Source organism: Epinephelus moara, chromosome 16 (assembly GCF_006386435.1).
Source record: "Epinephelus moara isolate mb chromosome 16, YSFRI_EMoa_1.0, whole genome shotgun sequence".
Taxonomy (NCBI): domain Eukaryota; kingdom Metazoa; phylum Chordata; class Actinopteri; order Perciformes; family Serranidae; genus Epinephelus; species Epinephelus moara.
The window spans coordinates 30,187,563-30,208,273 of NC_065521.1; the positions used below are offsets into that span (position 1 = coordinate 30,187,563).

The 20,711-nt window shown below is 42.5% G+C and overlaps 3 protein-coding genes across 6 annotated transcripts in view; 2 read left to right on the forward strand and 1 right to left on the reverse strand.

Annotated features, from left to right (window-relative positions):
- nkain4 (sodium/potassium transporting ATPase interacting 4) overlaps positions 1 to 3,301 on the forward strand; it is a 60,708-nt gene extending 57,407 nt beyond the window's left edge. For both annotated transcript variants that reach the window (XM_050065718.1, XM_050065716.1), the window contains one exon: positions 1,442 to 3,301. In XM_050065718.1, the coding sequence (XP_049921675.1) occupies positions 1,442 to 1,455 (14 nt within the window). In that variant the 3' untranslated portion in view covers positions 1,456 to 3,301. The remainder of the gene's footprint in view (positions 1 to 1,441) is intronic.
- An 805-nt stretch (positions 3,302 to 4,106) lies between these two features.
- Positions 4,107 to 8,551, reverse strand: birc7 (baculoviral IAP repeat containing 7). Its single transcript, XM_050065715.1, has 7 exons — positions 7,917 to 8,551; positions 7,341 to 7,440; positions 7,112 to 7,193; positions 6,911 to 6,956; positions 5,953 to 6,162; positions 4,980 to 5,045; positions 4,107 to 4,439 (listed from the first exon to the last, which is right to left on the reverse strand). Exons 1-7 carry the CDS (start codon positions 8,455 to 8,457, stop codon positions 4,240 to 4,242), a joined length of 1,245 nt encoding a protein of 414 aa, XP_049921672.1. The 5' UTR covers positions 8,458 to 8,551; the 3' UTR covers positions 4,107 to 4,239.
- Positions 8,552 to 11,857: 3,306 nt separating this feature from the next.
- Positions 11,858 to 19,099, forward strand: LOC126403191 (YTH domain-containing family protein 1-like). Of its 3 annotated transcripts, none has more exons than XM_050065707.1 (6): positions 11,858 to 12,312; positions 13,109 to 13,133; positions 14,610 to 14,689; positions 15,705 to 17,354; positions 17,513 to 17,557; positions 17,793 to 19,099. In XM_050065707.1, exons 1-6 carry the CDS (start codon positions 12,286 to 12,288, stop codon positions 17,817 to 17,819), a joined length of 1,854 nt encoding a protein of 617 aa, XP_049921664.1. In that variant the 5' UTR covers positions 11,858 to 12,285; the 3' UTR covers positions 17,820 to 19,099. The 3 variants fall into 3 exon arrangements, with proteins under 3 accessions (XP_049921664.1, XP_049921665.1, XP_049921666.1); XM_050065708.1 differs by having other exon boundaries at positions 15,705 to 17,345; XM_050065709.1 differs by lacking the exons at positions 11,858 to 12,312; positions 13,109 to 13,133 and adding an exon at positions 13,142 to 13,546.
- The last annotated feature ends 1,612 nt before the right edge of the window (positions 19,100 to 20,711 follow it).

Consider the following 20,711-nt stretch of genomic DNA (forward strand, 5'->3'; position numbering starts at 1 on the left):
TCAGTGCTTTATCCAACTCATTCTACAGCCCTTTTTAGATTTTAAGCCAATCAGTCTTCTTTCAGCATTGGCAGTATAAAAACAAAATCGGGGAGTGTGGCGAAATTTCAAGAATTCAATAGCCCCTCCCGTGGCAGAAAGGCGCCTCGTTCTTATTAAACCAAAAAGGTTCCGTCAATATGTCTACCCTACGAGGCGGAAAATTGGGCACCTTGGATCAACTTGCCAATCTGGCTCTGTGTGTCTAAACGCTCGCAGCTTGCCGGCAAAACGACCCAACATTCGCATAAAATCTGGCAGTGTAAAAGGGGCTTACTTATCTTTATAAAGTTTGTCGGTCTTCATGCCACGTCACCTGACTTTCTAGCAAAGGCTACTTCTCCCATGTGCCACTAACTACAACTTGGATAGACTTTTGGCCCTTTCAAACATCACAGGTTTAAAACAATGAGACAGTGAAACACTTGATGAATTTAAATGACATAGGCATCTTTTATATATTCAAAAAATGGGCATCGAGTAATACTGGTCTTTGGACCTGAAGTGCTCGTCACAGTTTTACCTTCTGATCACAACCACTTCACAACCAAACAAATAAATTGTCAATAAAATGTTGTATTAAAAAAATAGATGTGTAATATGATCAATATTTCCTGATTTAGAAGAGAGGCTCTGAATGGACCTGTATTGGACGTAGAAACACCGTCACCATCGGGCTCTCTACCTCAAACTGCATTGCCGTTTTTGGCGTCCAGCCGTGACGATTTTTGGCCAGGGACTCAACGTCACTGTCCTACCAGTGTTTGCTGGGAGTGGGATCCCTTGATTTTCCTACAACTGTTCAATAATCAGAACAAGTAATCTCAACTCACTTGTTCCAGTGTGAGCTTTTTAGAATTTGATGAGGATCCAGGATGTTACAAAACAACACTGACTCTGAGTGATTGTGCAAACACTTGCTCAGTATCTGGGGCTTTGAGTCATGTCTGGGGAGTAGATGTCTTTCCGAGACATGCTACATCCTGTCAGAGGGCTGTAGGGAATATGTGTGTGTATGTGTGGGTGTACCAGTATATGTGCATCTCAACGCTGCAGGCAGTAACTGATAGAAGCAAATGGAGAAAAACACACAAAAAATCTGACTAAAATTGGATTAATCAATTAAGTTGTGCAGAGGACTTAATAACAATAAGTCTGGGAAGTCATGTAATAATTCTCTGCCAACATGAGATGAATATTTTATTAGCTTCTTGACAGTTTAATCAGCTCCGTCTCTAATGGGAGGGAGGAAGTTTTCGTCTCCTCCAATCTACTGGGAGTTATATCCAGGAGACATTCATCCAGGGAAGTGTGTGTGCATAAATGTCTGCGTGTCTGCGTGCGAGTTGCCCCGACGAATGTTAACCATCTTCCTTTCTTCCCATGTTTGTGTTCTCTGCAGGTCTACGTAAATAAGAGAGCGTCCAGTGCGGAGGTGACACAGCGAATTCCCACGGAGACAAAATGGCTGTTGTGGCACAAACATCTCAGTTCACTGGGACACGCCAGACATTCCTCCCCCTCTTGATTTCAGTACTTTAAACATGTCATTTACTGGTGTACTGCCAGGAAAAGCCACCACTTTTCAGTTAGGGTCCATTGTTTTCCAGGGAGGGATGACGGGTTCTGGGAAAGGGGGGATTACAGTGCAACAAAGCCTCATATTGTGTGTTTAGGGAAATATCAATCATTTTCTTTGTATGGAGTTCTCTGCTGAGGTCCCATGGCTGTGACCTGCCCATAATGGTCTAATACACCCCACGAACATGACTGTATAGAACATGTACAGCATATAAATACATTGTGTGTGTAATCAGGGACTGCCCCAGCTTTCCCAGTCTGTGGTCCTGTGTCTTAGAGGACTCAGTGATTTAGCATGTTATTGCTGGTTTGGCTCAGATCTTGGCCAGAGGGCTGAATTACAGTGGAGCCCGTGGAATGAGCTATTGTGCGCTGCCTGTTTACTTTAGGCCAGGATCTGTGTGCATAAATACACGAGCAAAGCAGGAAGAGGCAGGGGAGTGGAGAGGTAGAGGGTAGAGGGAGGGGAGGGAACAAAAGCACCAAACCTACAGGGGCATCTGTCAAAAATAGAAAATGTAAATAACAAAAAGGGGGGGGGGGGGGGGGTAAGAAATTTGGATTTAGAGTTTGAAATGTGAACTATCAAGAACGCAAAGAGATGTTCAAACACAAGGAACGGCATGTGAGTCTTACTTTTATTTCTGGAGTCTTATTGTTGCGACTATTCTCACCAACAGCCAAGTCAGTATTTCTGAAGTGTCATGTGTTAGAAGACACACTGAAAGCTTTATTTTCACTTCAGCTCTCCTCTAACTACCGACACATCGAGCTCCTGACAGGGGTGATCATTACACGCTCTCAAGCAGAGGTCACACAGCATATTTATAACTTCAGGAAAACAATAGAAATTGTTTTTACTATTCACATTGCATACAACAGCGTTGAGTTGTGACATCTTCAGTGGAGGAATAGCGTGGCCTGTACCTGAGTGAACCAGAGCGTTTGTCTCCTGTCAGTTTAACAGTATAGATTCTCAATGGTGATAGTCTCAGTTGTGATTGTTTTATAGCATGTTTTTTACAGGGTTTGTATTGTAATTATGTGTATAACATATTAAGTAAAGACAAAATAGCAAAACTGATGTCTTCAACTGGTTTGCGTATGAGCCGGTTAAACTGTAACTGAAAGCATCTGCGGAGTAGTTTCCTACTCAGATTGATTTTATTCTGACCCAGCAACATTTTTATTTGGACAAAAGAACACACACACACACACACACACATATGGGTCATATCACCTAAACTGATGGTAGCACTTTTTGTTGTTAATGTCAGATGTTTTAGGACTGAAGTCAGATCCCCTGTTGCCTTACCGTTAGTGCGAATCACTACTGCTCTCTGGTGTTCAAAGTGTTCATGTGCAAGTTGTAAGGCCACTGAGTTTCTGCTGCAAGGTCCATGAATCTACACAGTTTGTCTTAAAACTATTTTTTGTCTGCAGATAACAGTAAATCTTAAAATAGTGTTTTTGCTGGGTGATTGTGATGTAGCAGGAGTCGGTGCTTTGCCCTGGTGTCAGTGTTATACTCAGTCTTTATTGTTTAGATCAAGATCTGGGTTTTTTTTTTGCGCACTACATTTGAATAGAAGCATTTTTAGTATGCTTTTAGTCTGATTATAATTATTTCTTGGTGCTAAGTTTAAAATGGTCTGCTTAGGTTTTTTTTTTTTTTTTTTTTGTCCCAGGAATCAAAAGCGTCTTGAACAAAGAAGTTCTTTCTGTTTTCAGTCCTTTTTATAGTCAGCACCTAAAAATATCTCAGCTGCGTGTCAGATCCCTCTGTGATATTAGATGTTCTTCACTGCTAGATAGACGGTCCAAAAACTGTTGCGATTCTGAAAATCACCTGACCACTTCTGCCGGCTAATTTCAGAATGATGACAGCGACCCGTTTCGATTTGATTGGTCATCTTTGGCAAGATGCAATAATTTATGTGTCATTATTGTCTTTATGATTTAACGTTTACACACCCCTGGTAGGCTAACTGGTGTGTGTGTGTTAGTGAAAACACAAAGCACCTCATATTGTAACATAATCAGTATTAGTAGTAAATGCTACTATGTAAAAACTAGTCTTCCTCTCAGTGCAATACAGCCTCTCCCTAAAATTTCTGGTGACTGGAATTAGTTGAAACCTGTTACGGTTGTGTGTGTATGTGCTAGTCTCCACTGAAAAAGATTCCACCTGTTTGTAGATAATTCTTTTTCTTTGTATAGAAAGTGGAAAAGATCTCCTTTTTTTTGTATCTCTCTCTTCTATTTTGTGTCCTGTGTTGCCTCAACCCTGTGTGACCTGATTGTGTAATCCTATTTATCCAGAACTGTGCTTTGTGTTCATGTAAATAGGTGTTTGTTAATAAAAGAATGTGCTCTTTTAATGATATTGGGGGTCGTTTAGTAGATGTGTTGTGAAGTGCACTCTGATTGCGAGTAATAATAATAACCATACACATATTCAACAGCTTAAAATGTTTATACAAAAGTATCTGTCAGCTCTGACAAGCAACCAGCAATAATCTTTATTTTCTGTATCAGTACAAGGTCAAATGAGTACAGAGGAAAAAATTCAAGGCCACTCATGCATCACCTGTATAACAGTTGCTTCTCACTACAGCCTCAGGACATGAAAGCACGAACGCTGCCTCTAATGACAGCTCTGCAGATGGGGCAGTGACGCAGGCTGGCAGCGCAATCACCACACACCACCAAATGGCCACAGGGGATGAAAACAATGGACACCAGTTTGTCCATGCACACCTTACAGGTCCTCTCCTCCTGCAGCTGCCTCAGCAGCTCCTCTGGGCTGGGGTCCTTTACTGTCGGACCACAAACAGGAAATCAGATAAGCACTCACACTGCATAGAAGCTAAGTTGTGTTAGCAACTCACTGGGGTTACTGGTCATTAAAAGTGTTAGAAAAGGGTTCCCACAGCTTCTTGGAATCCTTCAAAGTTTGTATATTTGAGGGGACAAAAACAAGACCTTGAAATTTGATTGATATGTATACATATATATTGTGTGAGACTAGATATTTTCTCAACTTACACAATGTATTGTTTTGCTTTGCTGTTTAATGAGCAAAGAGACTGTCACTGCAACAGCACAATGAGAAGTGTTTACCCATTTAAGCCTTTCTCTCTTTTTAATTGTTGCCTGTGTGCTTCCATAAAGCCCACTCCTTCTCATTATAAAAATTCTCAGTGTTGTAACAGTAATTAACCTTGATCTGCGCCTCAAACTCTCCCATGTTGCATCCTTGAATTTGATTTGATGTTTAAGAAGGCGTGGGAACCCTGGTTACAGGCACAAAAGCTGTTTTTTCCACCTTGCAAATCATAAAGGTGTTGACCTCTGACCTTTCTCTCTGATGGGTGTTTGTGTCCTCACGTTTCCAGCACTGGAGCCCTGCCTCGTCTCTGACTCTAAGAACACAAGCATGAAAAAAAAAAACATATTACAAACTTAAGTATCCATTATAACACTGATATTTGGGTTATTACTATTTCAGCTCATATTATTGCACATGTTAAAGGTCCAGTGTGTAGGATTTAGTGGCCTCTAGTGGTGAGGTTGTAGAACTGAAACTTTTCCCATGTGCCAAGCATGTAGAAGAATTACAGTGGCTGACTTGAAAATACAAATTACTTGTTTTACTTGTTATTTGGAGCTAGTGGTTGATTTGTCCGTTCTCGGCTACTCAAGAAACAACTATATACTATTTTGCCAATAGTTGCCCCTAAATCCTACACACTGGGCCTTCAAATAGGGTTACTGTGGAAAATGACAGTGATTCAGCACGGTAATTATTGACACCTCTAGTTGACTGTTACCAGTGGTGGAAGAAGTATTCAGATCCTTTAATAAAAGTACCAATCCAACGATGTAAAAAATACTCTACGACAAGCTAAGTTCTTGCATTTACAGCTCCTACTTAAGTGAAAGTATAAAAGCGTTGTTAGCAAAATGTACGTAAAGTATCAAAAGTTAAAGTACTTGGAACTACTAACAACTCATAGGCACATGAAATGTGATAAGAGGCCCCAACTAAATAATTTCTTGTAAGAGATCACGAGTCAAAAAGCTTGGAAACCACAGGTTTAATCTTAAACGATGTATTGTGTTTGATATCGTGTGTTTTATGTAAAATATTAATCTGAAAAGAAGAGTTACTGTAGCTGATATGTGTAGTTGAGCAAAAAGTACAATATGTTTCTCTGAATTGTCCAGTACAAGTATAAAGTAGCAGAAAATGGAAATACTCAAGTTAAGCTACAGAAATGCACCATACTTGAGTAAATGTACTCGTTACTTCCCACCACTGGTTGTTACCTCTGCTCTGTGGCCCACTCTGTCTGTCCTCCTGCTCCGCCTGCAGTACGTCAGTGACCAGGTCAGATACAGAAGTGTAGTGCTGACCTGTCAAAAGGTACTTGGTCTGGACCAGACTCTCCACCAGGTTCGCTTCAAAGCCCATCTGCAGCACAGTCTGCACCACGGGGGAGAGCATGGCCGAGGAAGCTCCCAGACTTCCGACCATATCTGGGAGACAAGAGGAGAGGAAGAAGTGAGGAAAGCGAGAATAGTGCTAGAGAATAGCCACAGATCTACCTCCCTTCTAGATGACACATTAACTATAAGCAACCTATCTGATAAGTGGGGACATTAGGGGGACACATTGTGCACCCTGCCTTTTATATTTCAAACCACAGACCTCTTGTGTTAATCTGCTGAAATGGATTATAATTGTAATTCCATCATTGTATGGAATAATGGCCCTCTCCCGCCTGCCATGCAACCATGGGCAACAAATGGTTTCCATAGCACTCTGTGATTACTGCAATCCTATCGCAAACATTAGCTCAGATAATTGAACATGCAGTTATTTCATTTTCAGCAGCCTCCCAAAGAAAGGTAATGGAGCTGCTTTGTTCCAGAGAGAGCCTGTTCAGAGTCTAATTTCAGATTTTAAGCAGTTGCCTGGTGCAAGGTGTGCTTTGTGCAAGTGGTTCGCACCAGGTTTGTCTGAGAAAACTGGTTTCAGCCTTTATTTTATCCATTTGCACAACCTGCAATGCGACTCACGATGTTTGCTCCACCTTTCCCCTTTTGTGTGAGCAAGCACGAGTGGATGTTGACACTTTGATTCTTTGCACGGCAGGATACACAAAGATAATTATTGGCATCAAAGGCTGCTATTTTCTTATCCAGGTCTACCTGTTAGGATTAAAGGTTCTTTCTTGTTACGCACCCATCATTCCCTGCCTTGTTTTAATTTTATATGACTTACCGTTTCTGGATCCGATATCTCTGCCTGTGGAGGTCTGTGATCCACCCTAGAAAAGTAATCATATTTTGAATTTGCAATGAAAGTCATGAATGATTTAAATGCGGCAATGACAAACTGTCACTTATCAGTGTGTGGTTATAATGTCTGCTGCATGCAAAACAGACTTCACTCTGAGCAGATAAGGGGGATAAAGGCTCTCACCACAGTCTCACCCAGATGGAAATGAGCATCCTGAATGTTGCTGATATACTCCTGCCCTCTCGTCTGGATTAAAAACTCGCATCTGAGAAACAGAGATGCTGTTTTATAATCTGCCAAAGCATGCATGCAGAACACAAAACAACTTGAAACTTGAAAAAAAAAAATTTGGCTAGTGCAAAAGCCGGCAAATGATTTCTTCAATGTGCTTTGTGACAAGTCCTGCTGTTACCGTGGAAACCACTTGGCATGTTCCTGCCAGGGGTCGTCTCCTGGCTCCCAGTTTCTCAGCCCTCCATCACAGTAGAAGCATTTGACGTTGTCTCCGTGACCTGTCAGGATGTACAGGACCAGAAACCTTACAGCTTTACACAAATCAGTCCTGTGCTCAAACTAAAACCTGTAAAAATGACAATTAATCAACCCCACTTTGACACAGACTCAGTAAAACTAACCTTCGTAGCTTCACAAAGGCACCACCCATTGTAGTGTTACTTTATTTGATTGCATTATTTTGTCTTGGTTGCCATGATATTGTGTCCACACTCTGTGTTGCCTGAAGCTGTGGAGCCCACCTTCTTTAGCAGCCCCAGCTTTGTCCAGGTTGTTCTGTCCACAACATCATGACTCAGCAGGACAATTGTATCATGAACTCTCTCACAAAGAGAGGTCACTCTGGCAGTGACTGGGTCAGAGCTGAATATTTCACTGAAATACACTCATGGATGCTCAAATTGTCGCTAATTATTAAGGCATTAAAGAAGGAGGATGTGAATGTTTTAAAGGTGTATAGTGATACAATGAGTACCTGTGTAGAAGAATCCTGCTCTGGCGAGAACATCTGGCTGGACTGAAGCCTCAGTGGGCCAGTTGTGGTAAGTGGTGAGTCGGGAATCCTCCGCCTCCATCTCTGGGTACACCGCTTGCCCAGCTGTCCCCTGGTCATCCATAGTCATCCTCTGGAGTTGACTCAACAGCTGGCCGTCGACAGAGTCTGAGGAGCCAAGTTGGAGAGGAATATTTCCCACAGCCCGGCCCTGTATGAAACTGCAAGCGGGGAAATGCCTCTTGTGCTCGGCGGCCGGGCTGTCCCCATGTACCCAGTGTCTTAAAATCCCTCCACAGCAGAAACATTGGACTTTATCTGCAGGGCCCAGAAAGAAGAAGCCTGCCTTGGCCAGGTCTCCAGATGTGACAGGCGCATCTGCCGGCCAGTCGTGAAAAGTTCGAAGCCTCTCCCCTTCTCTTCGCATCTGAGGCTCCTCGAGGATGTGCAGCGTAGTGCTCCTGTCATCCATCATTCTGTGGCATGTAGGTTTTCCTTTCTCTTCTTGTCCTGTACCAGTCATCCCTTTTGCGACCCATAGTGGAGCGCACACTGAAGGTGAGTGCAGCACACCAGCTGAAATAATATGATCAGCTGTGGGGGCCTGCACAGCGGCCTACAGGAGACTGCTTTCCAGAAAAGCCACCAAATGCCAGAACGTATGCTCATTGATCCTTGAATGAATGAAAGCCTGAACATGCCATGTGGCTCCGCCTCTTAGGGAAAACCATGTGAAGCATTTCAGAAGAATACTATGGCTTCACAACAGATGTGACTATTGAAGGAGACTACAGAGTTTTGAAAAATAGCATAAAGCAAAATAACAACAGAGAGCTATAAGTTTAAAGGGACAGTTCACCCCAAAATCAAAATTACATATTTTTGCTCTTACCTGTAGTGCTGTTTATCAGTTTAGTTTGTTTTGGTGTCAGTTGTCAAGTGTTGGAGATATCGGCCGTAGAGATGTCTGTCTTCTCTTGAATATAATGGAACTAGATGGCACTCAGCTAGTGTTGTCACGATACCAAAATCTTTGTTTCGGTACCAATACCAATATGAATTTTGATATTTTTTGATACTCTTCGGTACTTTTCCTAAGGAAAAGTCCTTTTGGATACAAACCTTTAGAACAATAAATAGTAGGGGTGTAACGGTACCAAAAAAATCATGGTTCGGTAAGTACCTCGGTACGGACGTCACGGTTTGGTAACTCAAATGTTCCACCAAGTTTGTGTTGTCTCGTGTTGTCTCCCTTTGCGAGGCAGACTTTCTCTTGTCTTTTTTCACGTGCGCCAGCTGCGAATGTTGATACAGGTGTTGTCATACACACCACTTGCGCAATCTGTGCTCCAATAGGAACAAGAAAGGCGTTTGTGTGCATAAATGAGTAAAATAAATTAACTAAATTAATGAATTGAATCAATTTCAAAGTACCGGTATTTTCCAAATGCAGTATAGTACTGTTTGGAATACTCTAGTACCGCGGTACTATTTTAGTACAGGTATACCGTGCAACACTAGTTAGCAGTTGATGCACACTTCCGTCTGTGCAGTGATATGTTTGGCGGGTGTAGTTTGGTAGAAAGAAAATAGTTCCTACATGAAACTGCTCACAACAAGGTCTGTGGATTATTTTGAGTAACCAGGTCATGATTTCTGGAAAGAGACTTTAATGGTGAATATTTCAAATGAATTGGCACTTGGAGCTCCACAAGCCAAATGGAGAAACGGCAGACATCTGTGCGGCTGATATCTCCAACACTCTGCAACTCACACGAAAACAACCTAGACTGATAAATAACTCTACAGGTCAGAGGAAAATATGTACTTTCAGATTTTGTGGGCAAACTGTCCCCTTAACTTATAACGCTCCAAGAATACAGGGATTTCAACAAATGCCAAAAGACTTCATCTCATCTTTGAAAGAAAACTTGACCTTTCACACAAGTGGCTCTTTTTTGTATATCCTATAGGTCAGGGATGTCAAACTCATTTTAGTTCACAGGCCACATACAGCCCATTTTGATCTCAAGTGGGCCTGACCAATAAATCCATCACAAAATAACCTATAAATATCATCAGCTCCAATTTTTCCCCCTTTCTTTTCGTGTAAAGAAGTACAAGTACATTCTGTAAATGTTCGTCCTTTTACAAAACAGACAAACAGCAAGAGATGTCTTAAGAAAAATAAGTGTAATTTCAACATTATGGCTCAGTTTTTCCACTTTCTTTTGAACTGATGCTGCTGATTGACAATATTTTTCACAATGTTTAATATCAGTAAGTATTTATTGTTATATCAAAGAGCTGAATTCTGGTTAGGGTGGACTACTCACTATTAAACTTGCTCCTAAAACTTGGCACCTCTTAGCCTTGTCATCTAGTGCGCTGGATTGGACCTTTTGGCAGGCAGGTACTGGCCCACGGGCCGTATGTTTGACACCCCTGCTACAGGTCTTGACTCTGATCTTTCTCTCTGCTGGGTGTTTGTGTGCTCAAGGCCTTACAGGATTGCTCCCTCCTTTTGCTAATGAGGATGAAGGAGTTAACTGGTTAAACACATAAAATAATAAGCTGCATAGTCACACTTCACAATACTGGGATTTGTTGTGCCAAAAACTAGCTCAAAAGTTAAAATACTTGGAACTGGTAACAACTCATAGGCATGTGACATGTGATAAGAAGCCCCAACCAAATAATTTGCTTGTAAGAGATCACGAGCCAAAAAGGTTGGAAAGCACAGGTTTATTGTTTGACAATTTTTTGTATTTTATAAACTTATAATGTGTGTTTTATGTAAAATATTAATCTGAAAAGTAAGGTGTTACTGTGGCTGGTAAATGTAGTCGAGCAAGAGGTGCAGGATTTTTCTCTGAATTGTCCAGTGCAGGTCTAAAGTAGCAGAAAATGCAAATACTCAAGTTAAGCACAAGTACTTAAAATATGTACGATACTTGAGTAAATGTACTGGTTACCTCTGCTCTGTGGCCCACTCTGTCTGTCCTTCTGCTCTGCCTGCAATACATCGGTGACCAGGTCACATACAGAAGTGCTGACCTGTCAGAAGGTACTTGGTTTGGACCAGGCTCGCTTCAAAGCCCATGGAAACCATTTGTTGAAAACATATCCCAAAACATATGTCAATACTGATCATAATACTGAGAAGTTTCATTGTTGGCCAAATTTTTAATGCATTTTTAGGGTGTTAACATTTGAAACAGCTACACAAGATGATATTGTACTGCTCTGTATACTGTCAGTATGATGAGGTTTAATAAATCCTGAAAATGACTAGCTATAAACAGTTAGGGTTTGACCTTTGACTGTGTAGGGAGTGTGCATTGCTGCCTCCTGGTGGTGAAAGAGAGTAACAACTACTGTAATTTATTGCAGGCCAGAACCTAACCAGTTCATGATAAATTGCTTGTCATACTTAACTTGAGTTATTCTGCAGGTATAAGTTTCAACCTGTGCTCACACTGTGACCACACACTGTCACATTTACAATACAGATCCTATTTAAAATACCCTATGTATAATTTTCTTACTGTCTCAGTGGGGTTGACTGACACCTTAAATATCTAAATTTACAATGCTTTACTGTGGCTCTTTTGTTCTACCATGTGTCATTTTACATTCCAGTAAGTCTCACATGAGCAGAGCTGAGCTCATCTGTATCAGATCTAAGGGGCCCTGGAGTAAAACCACACTCAGTCTGCTGATACCTCCTCTGGCGTTGTTTACACCCACAGAGGCTGCAGAAATAGCACCATTATCAGTACAAGCAAAGAGAAAACTTTTACTCAAGTGTCAGTGTTAGTGATTTGGGTTTATTGCAGTTGGCTCTGTTATTTAAATCACAGTTATTAAGGTCCTCACGATGCTTCAAACTTTTGCCACCCCGCGGGGAGCGACGTGAACTGCAGCGGCGGCTCAAAGCCCGGATGGAGCAGCCATTGGGGAAGTGTACAGGGCTTTAACGTAACTGAGGAGGGCTCTCTCTCTGGAATAATAAAGACAAAGTAAAAGGCGACCGAGGGCAGAACTATCCAAGCACCGAAAGGTCCACTCGGCGACACATAACGTTAACTTGAAAACCCGCACCAGGACTTGACTGCTTTCGGACACAGTATCCGAGGCGACAGACTTGAACTGTGGAAGTTGGGATACGTGCACACAGCGGAAAATATACAGCTGAGCCTGCGCTACAACTACTAGCCACACGCTAAGCGGCACAACTAGCCACATAGCTAACTGTAACTGAGCTGTGAACTTGCTTTCAAATCACGGGGCTTGAACTCCAGTCACAAGCTCAGGCTCTGTGAGAATCCAGGGACTTGCTTAATGAATTATGTCTGCCACAAGCATTGACCCTCAGGTAGGAAGAACGATGTACCTCGCCTGTACAGACCTTGCAAGCTAGCTGCCTGCTAACGTTAACGATTTACTGGGCTACGGCTATTCATCGGAAGTGCTAGCTAGCCACTAACGTTGGCCGGTGCTTGTAGCTAGCAAGTTAGCTACATTCCGTTAAACGGTTAAATGTTTGTAACGGACATCCAAGAATGGTGACACTAAGTTAAACGTTAGCGTGTAGCCCGTTGTCAAACGCATCTTTAACTGTGACCATATGTTTGTGCCACCAACGTAGCAGGAAAAACTCCCCACCTATGGTTCAATACGTGAAGCTAACGTTGAAATAATTAAAGAGGTTCAAGCTAACTTATTCAGTGAATCCTAACTTTTTATTGAAGGTGGTACAAACACCAGCATTGTCTCTAGGGTGACCCAGATGTATTCAGACTCTCATGGCAAACTAAGTTACAGCCTGCTGGCGTTTATAAAGCCATTTTAAGAGGGCTAGTTAACGTTAGCTAGCGAAGTTGTGCCTGATTTAACGCTAACGTTAGCTGGTTGATTAACTAACACAAGTTACACAGCAATTAAATTACTTTCACTGTTGTAACCAGCTGTAAGTACGCACAGCTTCCACACACTAACGTTAGATACATGTTTTGTATTGCCCCCTATTCAGGAAGTGGTCTTAATGTTCAGCTTCCAAGCAATACACTGCTTACATCAGAGGCTGCTCTCAATCTGTGTGATATCTTAAATCAGCTGGAAATAACCATGTCCTCTCCTTTTTTCTTTTTCATGATCCAACATGGCTGCAGAGATCAAAGGGACAAGCATCTAAAGGTGAGTTGTGGCATCACAGAGGGTTGAATCAGGATCATTTGTTTGTTTGTTGTTTAGTCTGGACATGCATGCACCAGCCCTGCATGGAGGTGGTATGAGACAAACAGTATCAGGGTCAGGGGTTTAATAATTGAGTGGGGGCATACTGGGAGAGACAGACACATTGGAGGACAACATCCACCATGTCAGGTGGAACTGTGGGGGAAAATACTATATTTTTTTGTTTGCCAATAGCATCCATGTTGAGAAGATGTCCAAGATGCTCATCCTCAGTTTTACCTGCACAATGCTAATACTGTCTGTTGATGCATCTCTAATGTCTTGGCACTTAACATATTTATTTCCTGAGGTGATGGCACACCCAAATATGTCTTTTGAGTATGACATGCACAACCATTGTAGCCTTAAGAGTTGTGAGTAAAAGTATTTCATTAAAAAAAAAAAAAAAGGAGATTATCTTGGTGTCAAGTGTGAATTTCACTTGCTACTGTCCATCTTTATTCTGAGGATGTTCTATTAATATTCCAAAACATACACTGGTTCTGTCTCAAGCCTTAAAGGCATGCACATTGTTTGTGCATATTAGACAGCCCACCTTCTGCTCCTACATTAGCCATAGTGGTCACTGATCTAGGTAAGAGGAGTTTTCCTGACCGTGGACGAGTGGCAGGAAGGTGCTCTCATGTGTGCACACCATTTTGACACAAAATATGACAGTTTCAGACACACATATCAGACACTTTCCAGTGGTTTGAGAAGCTTCCATGGTTTTGGCCCCTTTAAGCTGACCCCAGAATCCTGTGTGAGGGGCTAACTGCAAAGATGTATAGCCACCTTAAATCCCTACAGGTATATTATCCAAAAGATGTTACTATAAATCGGCATTCACAAATATTTAGGTGTGCAGGGAGGTCCGGTCTCACTCTTCTGTCAGTGTCCTTACTAACCCCAGCTGTACATAATGATTTACAGGTAATTCACTGACGTGCGCCTTGGCGACGTTGTTATGGCCTCGTAATTGTATTCTTTATGCTATTCAAGTCATCTTTGATTTACTGCAGCTGGTGAAGGAGGTGGTGTGACAGGCAGGTCTTGACTCACGCTTCACCTGCAGGCCTCGCTGGCAGCAGGCCACAGGCTGATTCACTTCCAGGCTTGGCTTGACATGGCTCAGTGATTTTAATTTCTGGAGAACACATGCACATACAGGAGGGACAGACGGATTTGAATACTACATTTGTGTGTTGATCGTATCAGTAAATCTTTGTGCAGGATTATCTTTAAATCTGTTGTGCGCTGTGTTGGAGCTGACCAAACTGAATATACGGTATTTTTTTTACAACATAATTAAGCCTTGTACACATCATTTCAGATGTAACACAAGTTGATAGCTAACACAACTATTGTTATCCGTTTATTTAAAAAACAGAACATGTATATTTAAATGTACATTAATGTGATTGTGTTTTGTTGCAGTGCAAAATGGTTCACTGCATCAGAAGGAGACTGTCCATGACAATGATTTTGAGCCATACCTCACTGGTCAATCAACTCAGGTAAAGCCCAATTTCTCCATCTTAAGATAATAGTTCAGAGAACTGCAAATAATAATAACTATAAAAAAAATAATACAGCATAGATGGATTAGGACTAGCTTATGTGGTTAAATATGAATCTCACATTTTTTGTGTAACGGATTCTTATGTTTCTCTGGCAAATGTGTGCACAATCACTTGTTTATGTTTACATTGTTCAGCTTTGTTGTCCTTGTTTGTGGCTGTTATGTCTCTGTGAAAGTACATTGAGAGCAACAAAAGGAATCAAATTACTTGTATGTGTATACACTCACTTGGCCAGTAAAGCTGATTCTGATGAAATAAACTGATGAGCTAAGCACTGGACTGTGTGCCACAGATAGGCTTTACAAAACTCCTGTTAAATACAAACACTTTAACTTTAGTTTATTACAATAGAAACTTGTAGAAACATAACCTCTAATATGCAGGATTGTCAGATACTGTTTCTAAACATGCTCTCCAGGGAGGTGAAAGTAAAATCCAACCCCAGATTCACTCTTGTTTGGTGTTTCGCCTGGCTGTGTCTCTTGGGTGCCTGCTGCTTACAGTCTGGCACCTGGTCACCACGTTTTTAGAAAGCCCTTACCTCACCTGAGCAGAGCGCTGTGGGGGTGCACACCTATAAACATCCCAAACACAAAATTAAAAGAAAGAAAGAAGATACAGGCAGAGGGCAGAGTCTCTGCAGGAACACACACTTCTAGTGGGTCATAAGTGATGATAGAGAGGCATTACTTCTCTTTAAGGTGACACATTTTTTTATGAAATTCCTGCATAGTATATCTTTCAGTTATGTTGAATTATTGCCCAAATCTAAAGTGCATGCAATATGTTAGGCACTCATGTTAAGTGAAATAAATAAAAAAAAACACATAAAATAGATCTTGTATATAGAATAGGGCCAGGAGAGTTTTATTGAAATTATAGATGTGATTCAACTTTAACTGTAAGTCGTTTGCTAACGCTGTGGCTCTGCTGACATTCATTCATCCAGAACAACAGCTACCAGTCCATCACCGACCCCTACCTGTCCAGCTACTACGCCCCCTCCATTGGATTTCCGTATCCCCTCAGTGAGGCTCCCTGGTCCACAGGCGGGGACCCCCCTATTCCATACCTCACCCCCTATGGACCCTTGAGTAATGGAGACCATCACTTCATGCCAGACACTGTGTTTGGCCAGCCGGGGGGCCTGGGAAGCAGCATCTACCCCCACAGGTTTAACTTTTTTCCTGAAAACCCTGCCTTCTCTGCTTGGGGCACGAGTGGCTCCCAGGGCCAGCAGACTCAAAGTTCAGCCTACGGTGGCAGCTACAGCTATCCCCCCAGCTCCCTGGGGGGCACCCTGGTGCCTGACGGTCAGACGGGCTTTCACAGTGACACCCTCAACAAAGCCCCCGGTATGAACAGCCTGGAGCAGGGTATGGTCGGCTTGAAGATCGGAGGGGATGTCACTGGCCAGGGGTCAGGAGTCAAGGCTGTGGGATCTGTGATCGGTGGACCGGCGGTGGCAGCCACAGGGAATGGAGCCACACCTATTGGAATGCCTCCCCCCAAACCCACCTCCTGGGCAGCCATCGCCAGCAAGCCCGCCAAACCGCAGCAGCTGAAAGCTAAGGTGAAGCCTGGGATGCCCAATCCAGGGGGTGCTCTTCCCCCGCCACCCATCAAACACAATATGAACATCGGGACCTGGGACAAGGGCCCAGTGACTAAAGTAGCCACAGCTCCACTGCAGCAACAGCAGCCTCTTGGTCTGCCTCATGCCATGCCACCTCAAGCCCCCATGCAGCAAGGACCCATGCAGCCCCCACCTCCCCAGTCTTTGGTGCAGCCCCAGATGCAGCCTATGGCCTTACAGCCCCAGCCCCACCATCACCAGCACCATCAGCCACCACCTCAGCCCTACCAAAACCACACCCAGCCCCCACAACCCCAGACCCGTTGGGTTGCCCCACGCAACCGTAACCAAGGCTACGGGCAGGGTGGCCCTGGCCATGATGGTAGTGGTGTGATGGGTATGGTTGGTGGTGGGCCCGGTGGCCCCCAAACGTCTGCCAGCCAGGGACCTGGTGGAGAGTCTCACCCAGTGCTGGATAAGCTCCGTGCCTCCCATAGCTACAACCCGAAGGACTTTGAATGGAACCTGAAGAATGGACGTGTTTTCATCATTAAGAGCTACTCCGAGGACGATATCCATCGCTCCATCAAGTACTCCATCTGGTGCAGCACGGAGCATGGAAACAAGAGGCTGGACTCAGCCTTCCGGGCCATGAATTCTAAAGGCCCCGTGTACCTTCTGTTCAGTGTCAACGGCAGTGGTCATTTCTGCGGCGTGGCAGAGATGCGTTCACCAGTGGACTATGGCACCAGTGCTGGTGTTTGGGCACAGGACAAGTGGAAGGGCAAGTTTGACGTGGACTGGTTGTTTGTTAAGGACGTGCCTAATAGCCAGCTGCGCCACATCCGCCTGGAGAACAATGACAACAAGCCAGTGACCAACTCCCGCGACACCCAGGAGGTTCCTCTGGAGAAGGCCAAACAGGTGCTCAAGATCATCGCCACCTACAAACACACCACCTCCATCTTTGATGACTTCTCCCATTACGAGAAGAGGCAGGAAGAAGAGGAGGAGGTGCGCAAGGTGGGCACAGTCATGTCACTGTGTTACCTTAAATTTACCAAAAATATCTATTTGGCACCCTTGATTAAAATATAAGTGTGTTCTTGCTCTTTTTTTCCTCTTTATTTGTGTCTGAGTGACTAATTTTTCTGTTTCCTGTTATTTGCTCCTTTCGACAGACTTTTGAACCGTCTCCGATACAGAACCGCTCTCGGTTGGATCAGGTAAGGAACTGTCATATCCTCCCACCAGCATTAAGAGCTTAGTCTGACAGTTACTGTTGATTGCTTTTGATTGTGTTGTTCACACAGAAAGGTTGAATTATTTTATGATCTAATATTTGATCACTGCTTTAAATAGATATATGTAGACCTCATCAAAATGCCTTCAGTTTATTGTGCTGTTAAGTAATATTTGAATGTCTAATGTTTTTTTTTTTGTTGTTCTTTTTCCTAACAGGAGCGCCAAAACAGGAATAAACAATAGAAGACATTTATCCTTGGCTTGATCAACAGTTACACTAGGACTTTTGATTTAAGAGACAGAAGAATATGAAAATGCAACCAAGCCCTTCATTTTTTTTCTATTTAATCCTGGTGAATCTCTGCCATTGTCGAGACTTGTGCTTTTTTTGCCCCATGTACCACCCACTTCTTGTGCAGGGATAACAAGCTGATTTAATGTTTTACCTAGCCACCACCACACTCTCTTTAGTTCAGTTTTTTTTATATATATATTTTTCTTCCCGTTCCATCTCGTACTCTTCTCTCACCAGACTGGTTTTCTCTCTCCTGCCCCCAACCCCGCCTCTTTCCAATTGAATCAGGGTTTGACTGCACCATGGAGAAAAAAAAATCTGCCACTTTATATTTCAGTACAATCAGGAACGGATGTGTCCTGCCCCTTTTTGTCCATTTGGGGGCAACATTGCCATGCTTCAGAGGTTTAACTGTGCCAACAGGGTTGGAGGATCCCAAAGGCAATGTCGGACTTGGAGCTGTGCGATAATAAAACTTCAATGGTTTATCTATTTTTCATTCAGATCAACAAAATCTCTATTTTTTGGCTTACTACTGACAATTTTCATTTCAGAAACCTGTTTTCTGGAGCCTTAATGTTTTTTTTTCTAATTATTGGTGACTTCTCAAAAGAACTGCTCAAACAGTGACACTGCTGGAGAAATCAGGGATAGTGTGAAGTCACACGGGACTCGAGACATTTCTGAGGAGGAATTGCAAAGGCCTCTGGGAAAAAGAAATAATGGATGTGTCCTCCACAACCAGAACTCTCACCATTTAAGTCAAAAATTGTACTATTGACATCCCTCACACCCCTCTGCTTTGCTTTCTTTTTTTATGTTTGTCTTGAAGGGGTCTTTTGTATGTTTCATCAGGAGATTCTGCTTGTGTACGCAACCCAGTCTGAGAGAATTGTCGCATCCACCATTTTAAATTGTTTTATAATCAGAATTATGTAATGATGTAACTGCTACATTGAATGAATTGTTGCTTTTGCGTTTTTTTGTTCCACAAAGGGGGGGGGGGGGGTTCACATATTTGTCCATTCACCATCATTCTGTCTTAATCCTCTTGTTTTTTGTTTTTTTTCCCCTCAAATTTGGTTTTGCTAAGTCTATCATGTTGGTCGTAATGCTAAGCTTTAACGTAGGAGCCTATATATTCATGGAGAAAGCCTAAAAATGTATAACCTAAAAATTAATGTAACTGATTTACTATCGAGTAAGAAAAAAATAAGAATGAAATGTGGTTTCTGTGTGTTTTTTGGTTGTTGTTGCAAAAATAGTTTGTTCTAAACTGAAACCATTGATTATGATACAGTAAAGTACTTTCAGGTATGTTAACGGAGAAAAAAAAAGATTGGATATTAAAAAAAAAAGTCACTAATAGATGTGTGTGCCCATGCATGGCAAGCTGCAATAGAAGAAGTCTGTTGGAAAATGTCAATATTGTCCATCCAGCAGCTTGTCTGTGAGGTGAGAGTGGTGATATTTAGTTAACGGTCCTTTAAAGGACAGTGTCCCCCCTCCCTGTTCTCGTGTCAGTCGTTTCAGAGCATTCAAAGCCAGAGTGCAGTTTGTTTGTTAGTGAGCGTTTTGAGATCAGCAGGTTCTCTCTCCTCTCGGTTATTTTGAAACAAGACAGTTCAGTATTTTGTGGATTTTGAGGTTACCATGATGCAGAGAGGAATGCTGCTAATGGACACGGCTGTCTCTATCATGTTGAGGGATCTTTTCACATTTTGTGTATCTGTGTAAGAGTTGAAAATCTGATGTCGCTTCATGGTAACCTGATCAAACATTCAGATCCTAATTCACAATTTTCTGTTTGAAATATTTGAGCTGAAACTGATAATTGTGGCCTGAAGTCATTCACATTAATTTGTTTGTTCAGATTATGTTAGACGGTGTACATGATCTATTTGATTCTGTCAGAGCTTAACCCCGTTGTTGCGTTGAGATGGCAGAAGTTCTGCACTTTGCTGAGGTCGCTCGAATGCGAGTACGAACCATATGCTCCACAGTCATATTTCCAGATGTGTGAAGCTGCATTGTATTTTTTACCCGGCCAGTGTATCCCTTGTTATCTATAGAGAACTGACCTCTAACAGGATCCTCTCTCCTCCATCTCCTCTCCTTTTAAACCTGCACTAATCAATAGCTAGGTTGATCCAAGCAATACGGTGAACGCCCTTCACATGTTTGCCTTCACCAACACCGCTCTCTCCAACCACCGTAGAGTCAGGGGGCAGGTGAGGAGCAAAAGGATGCCACCGAAGACTGAGTCGCAGCCGCAGCCGTCTTTTGCCTCAGGAAGCATGAACTGGTTGTGATTATGGTACAGGGGCTTGTGTGCACGTTAACGATAACTGTCAGATGTGTGTTGCAATAGAGGGATGTCAGGTTAACCATTAAAGTATATGTATCAACACTACGAAAAGGATTAATGACATGAAATATTAAATAAACATTGATTATCTTATAGGCCACAGTTGTAGTGGACATAACTTGTTCAAAAGATCTATCTTGGTTTTTCTTTATAGAAGAAATCAAGCCTTAATAAACTGTCCATTCAGAAATCACTTTGTCTTGATCTCATGACTTCTCTGTTAGTGAGTGAACAGCCATCTATAGTGACCTTATACACAGAGAGAACGCTCTGTAGGGCGGCACCAGTGCTTTAACGTCACTGAAAGGTTTTCTCCACTGCAATTGTTCATTTCTGTTGTCTTTTTATAATGCGTGTTATACTGTATCTGTAAATATATCAGAGCGGACCTCTGTCTCCACAGGCTGAGGTGGTGTACGACAGAATATGACTGCGAGCTGCTGCCTGGGATGAAAGTTGACGGTATTTAAAT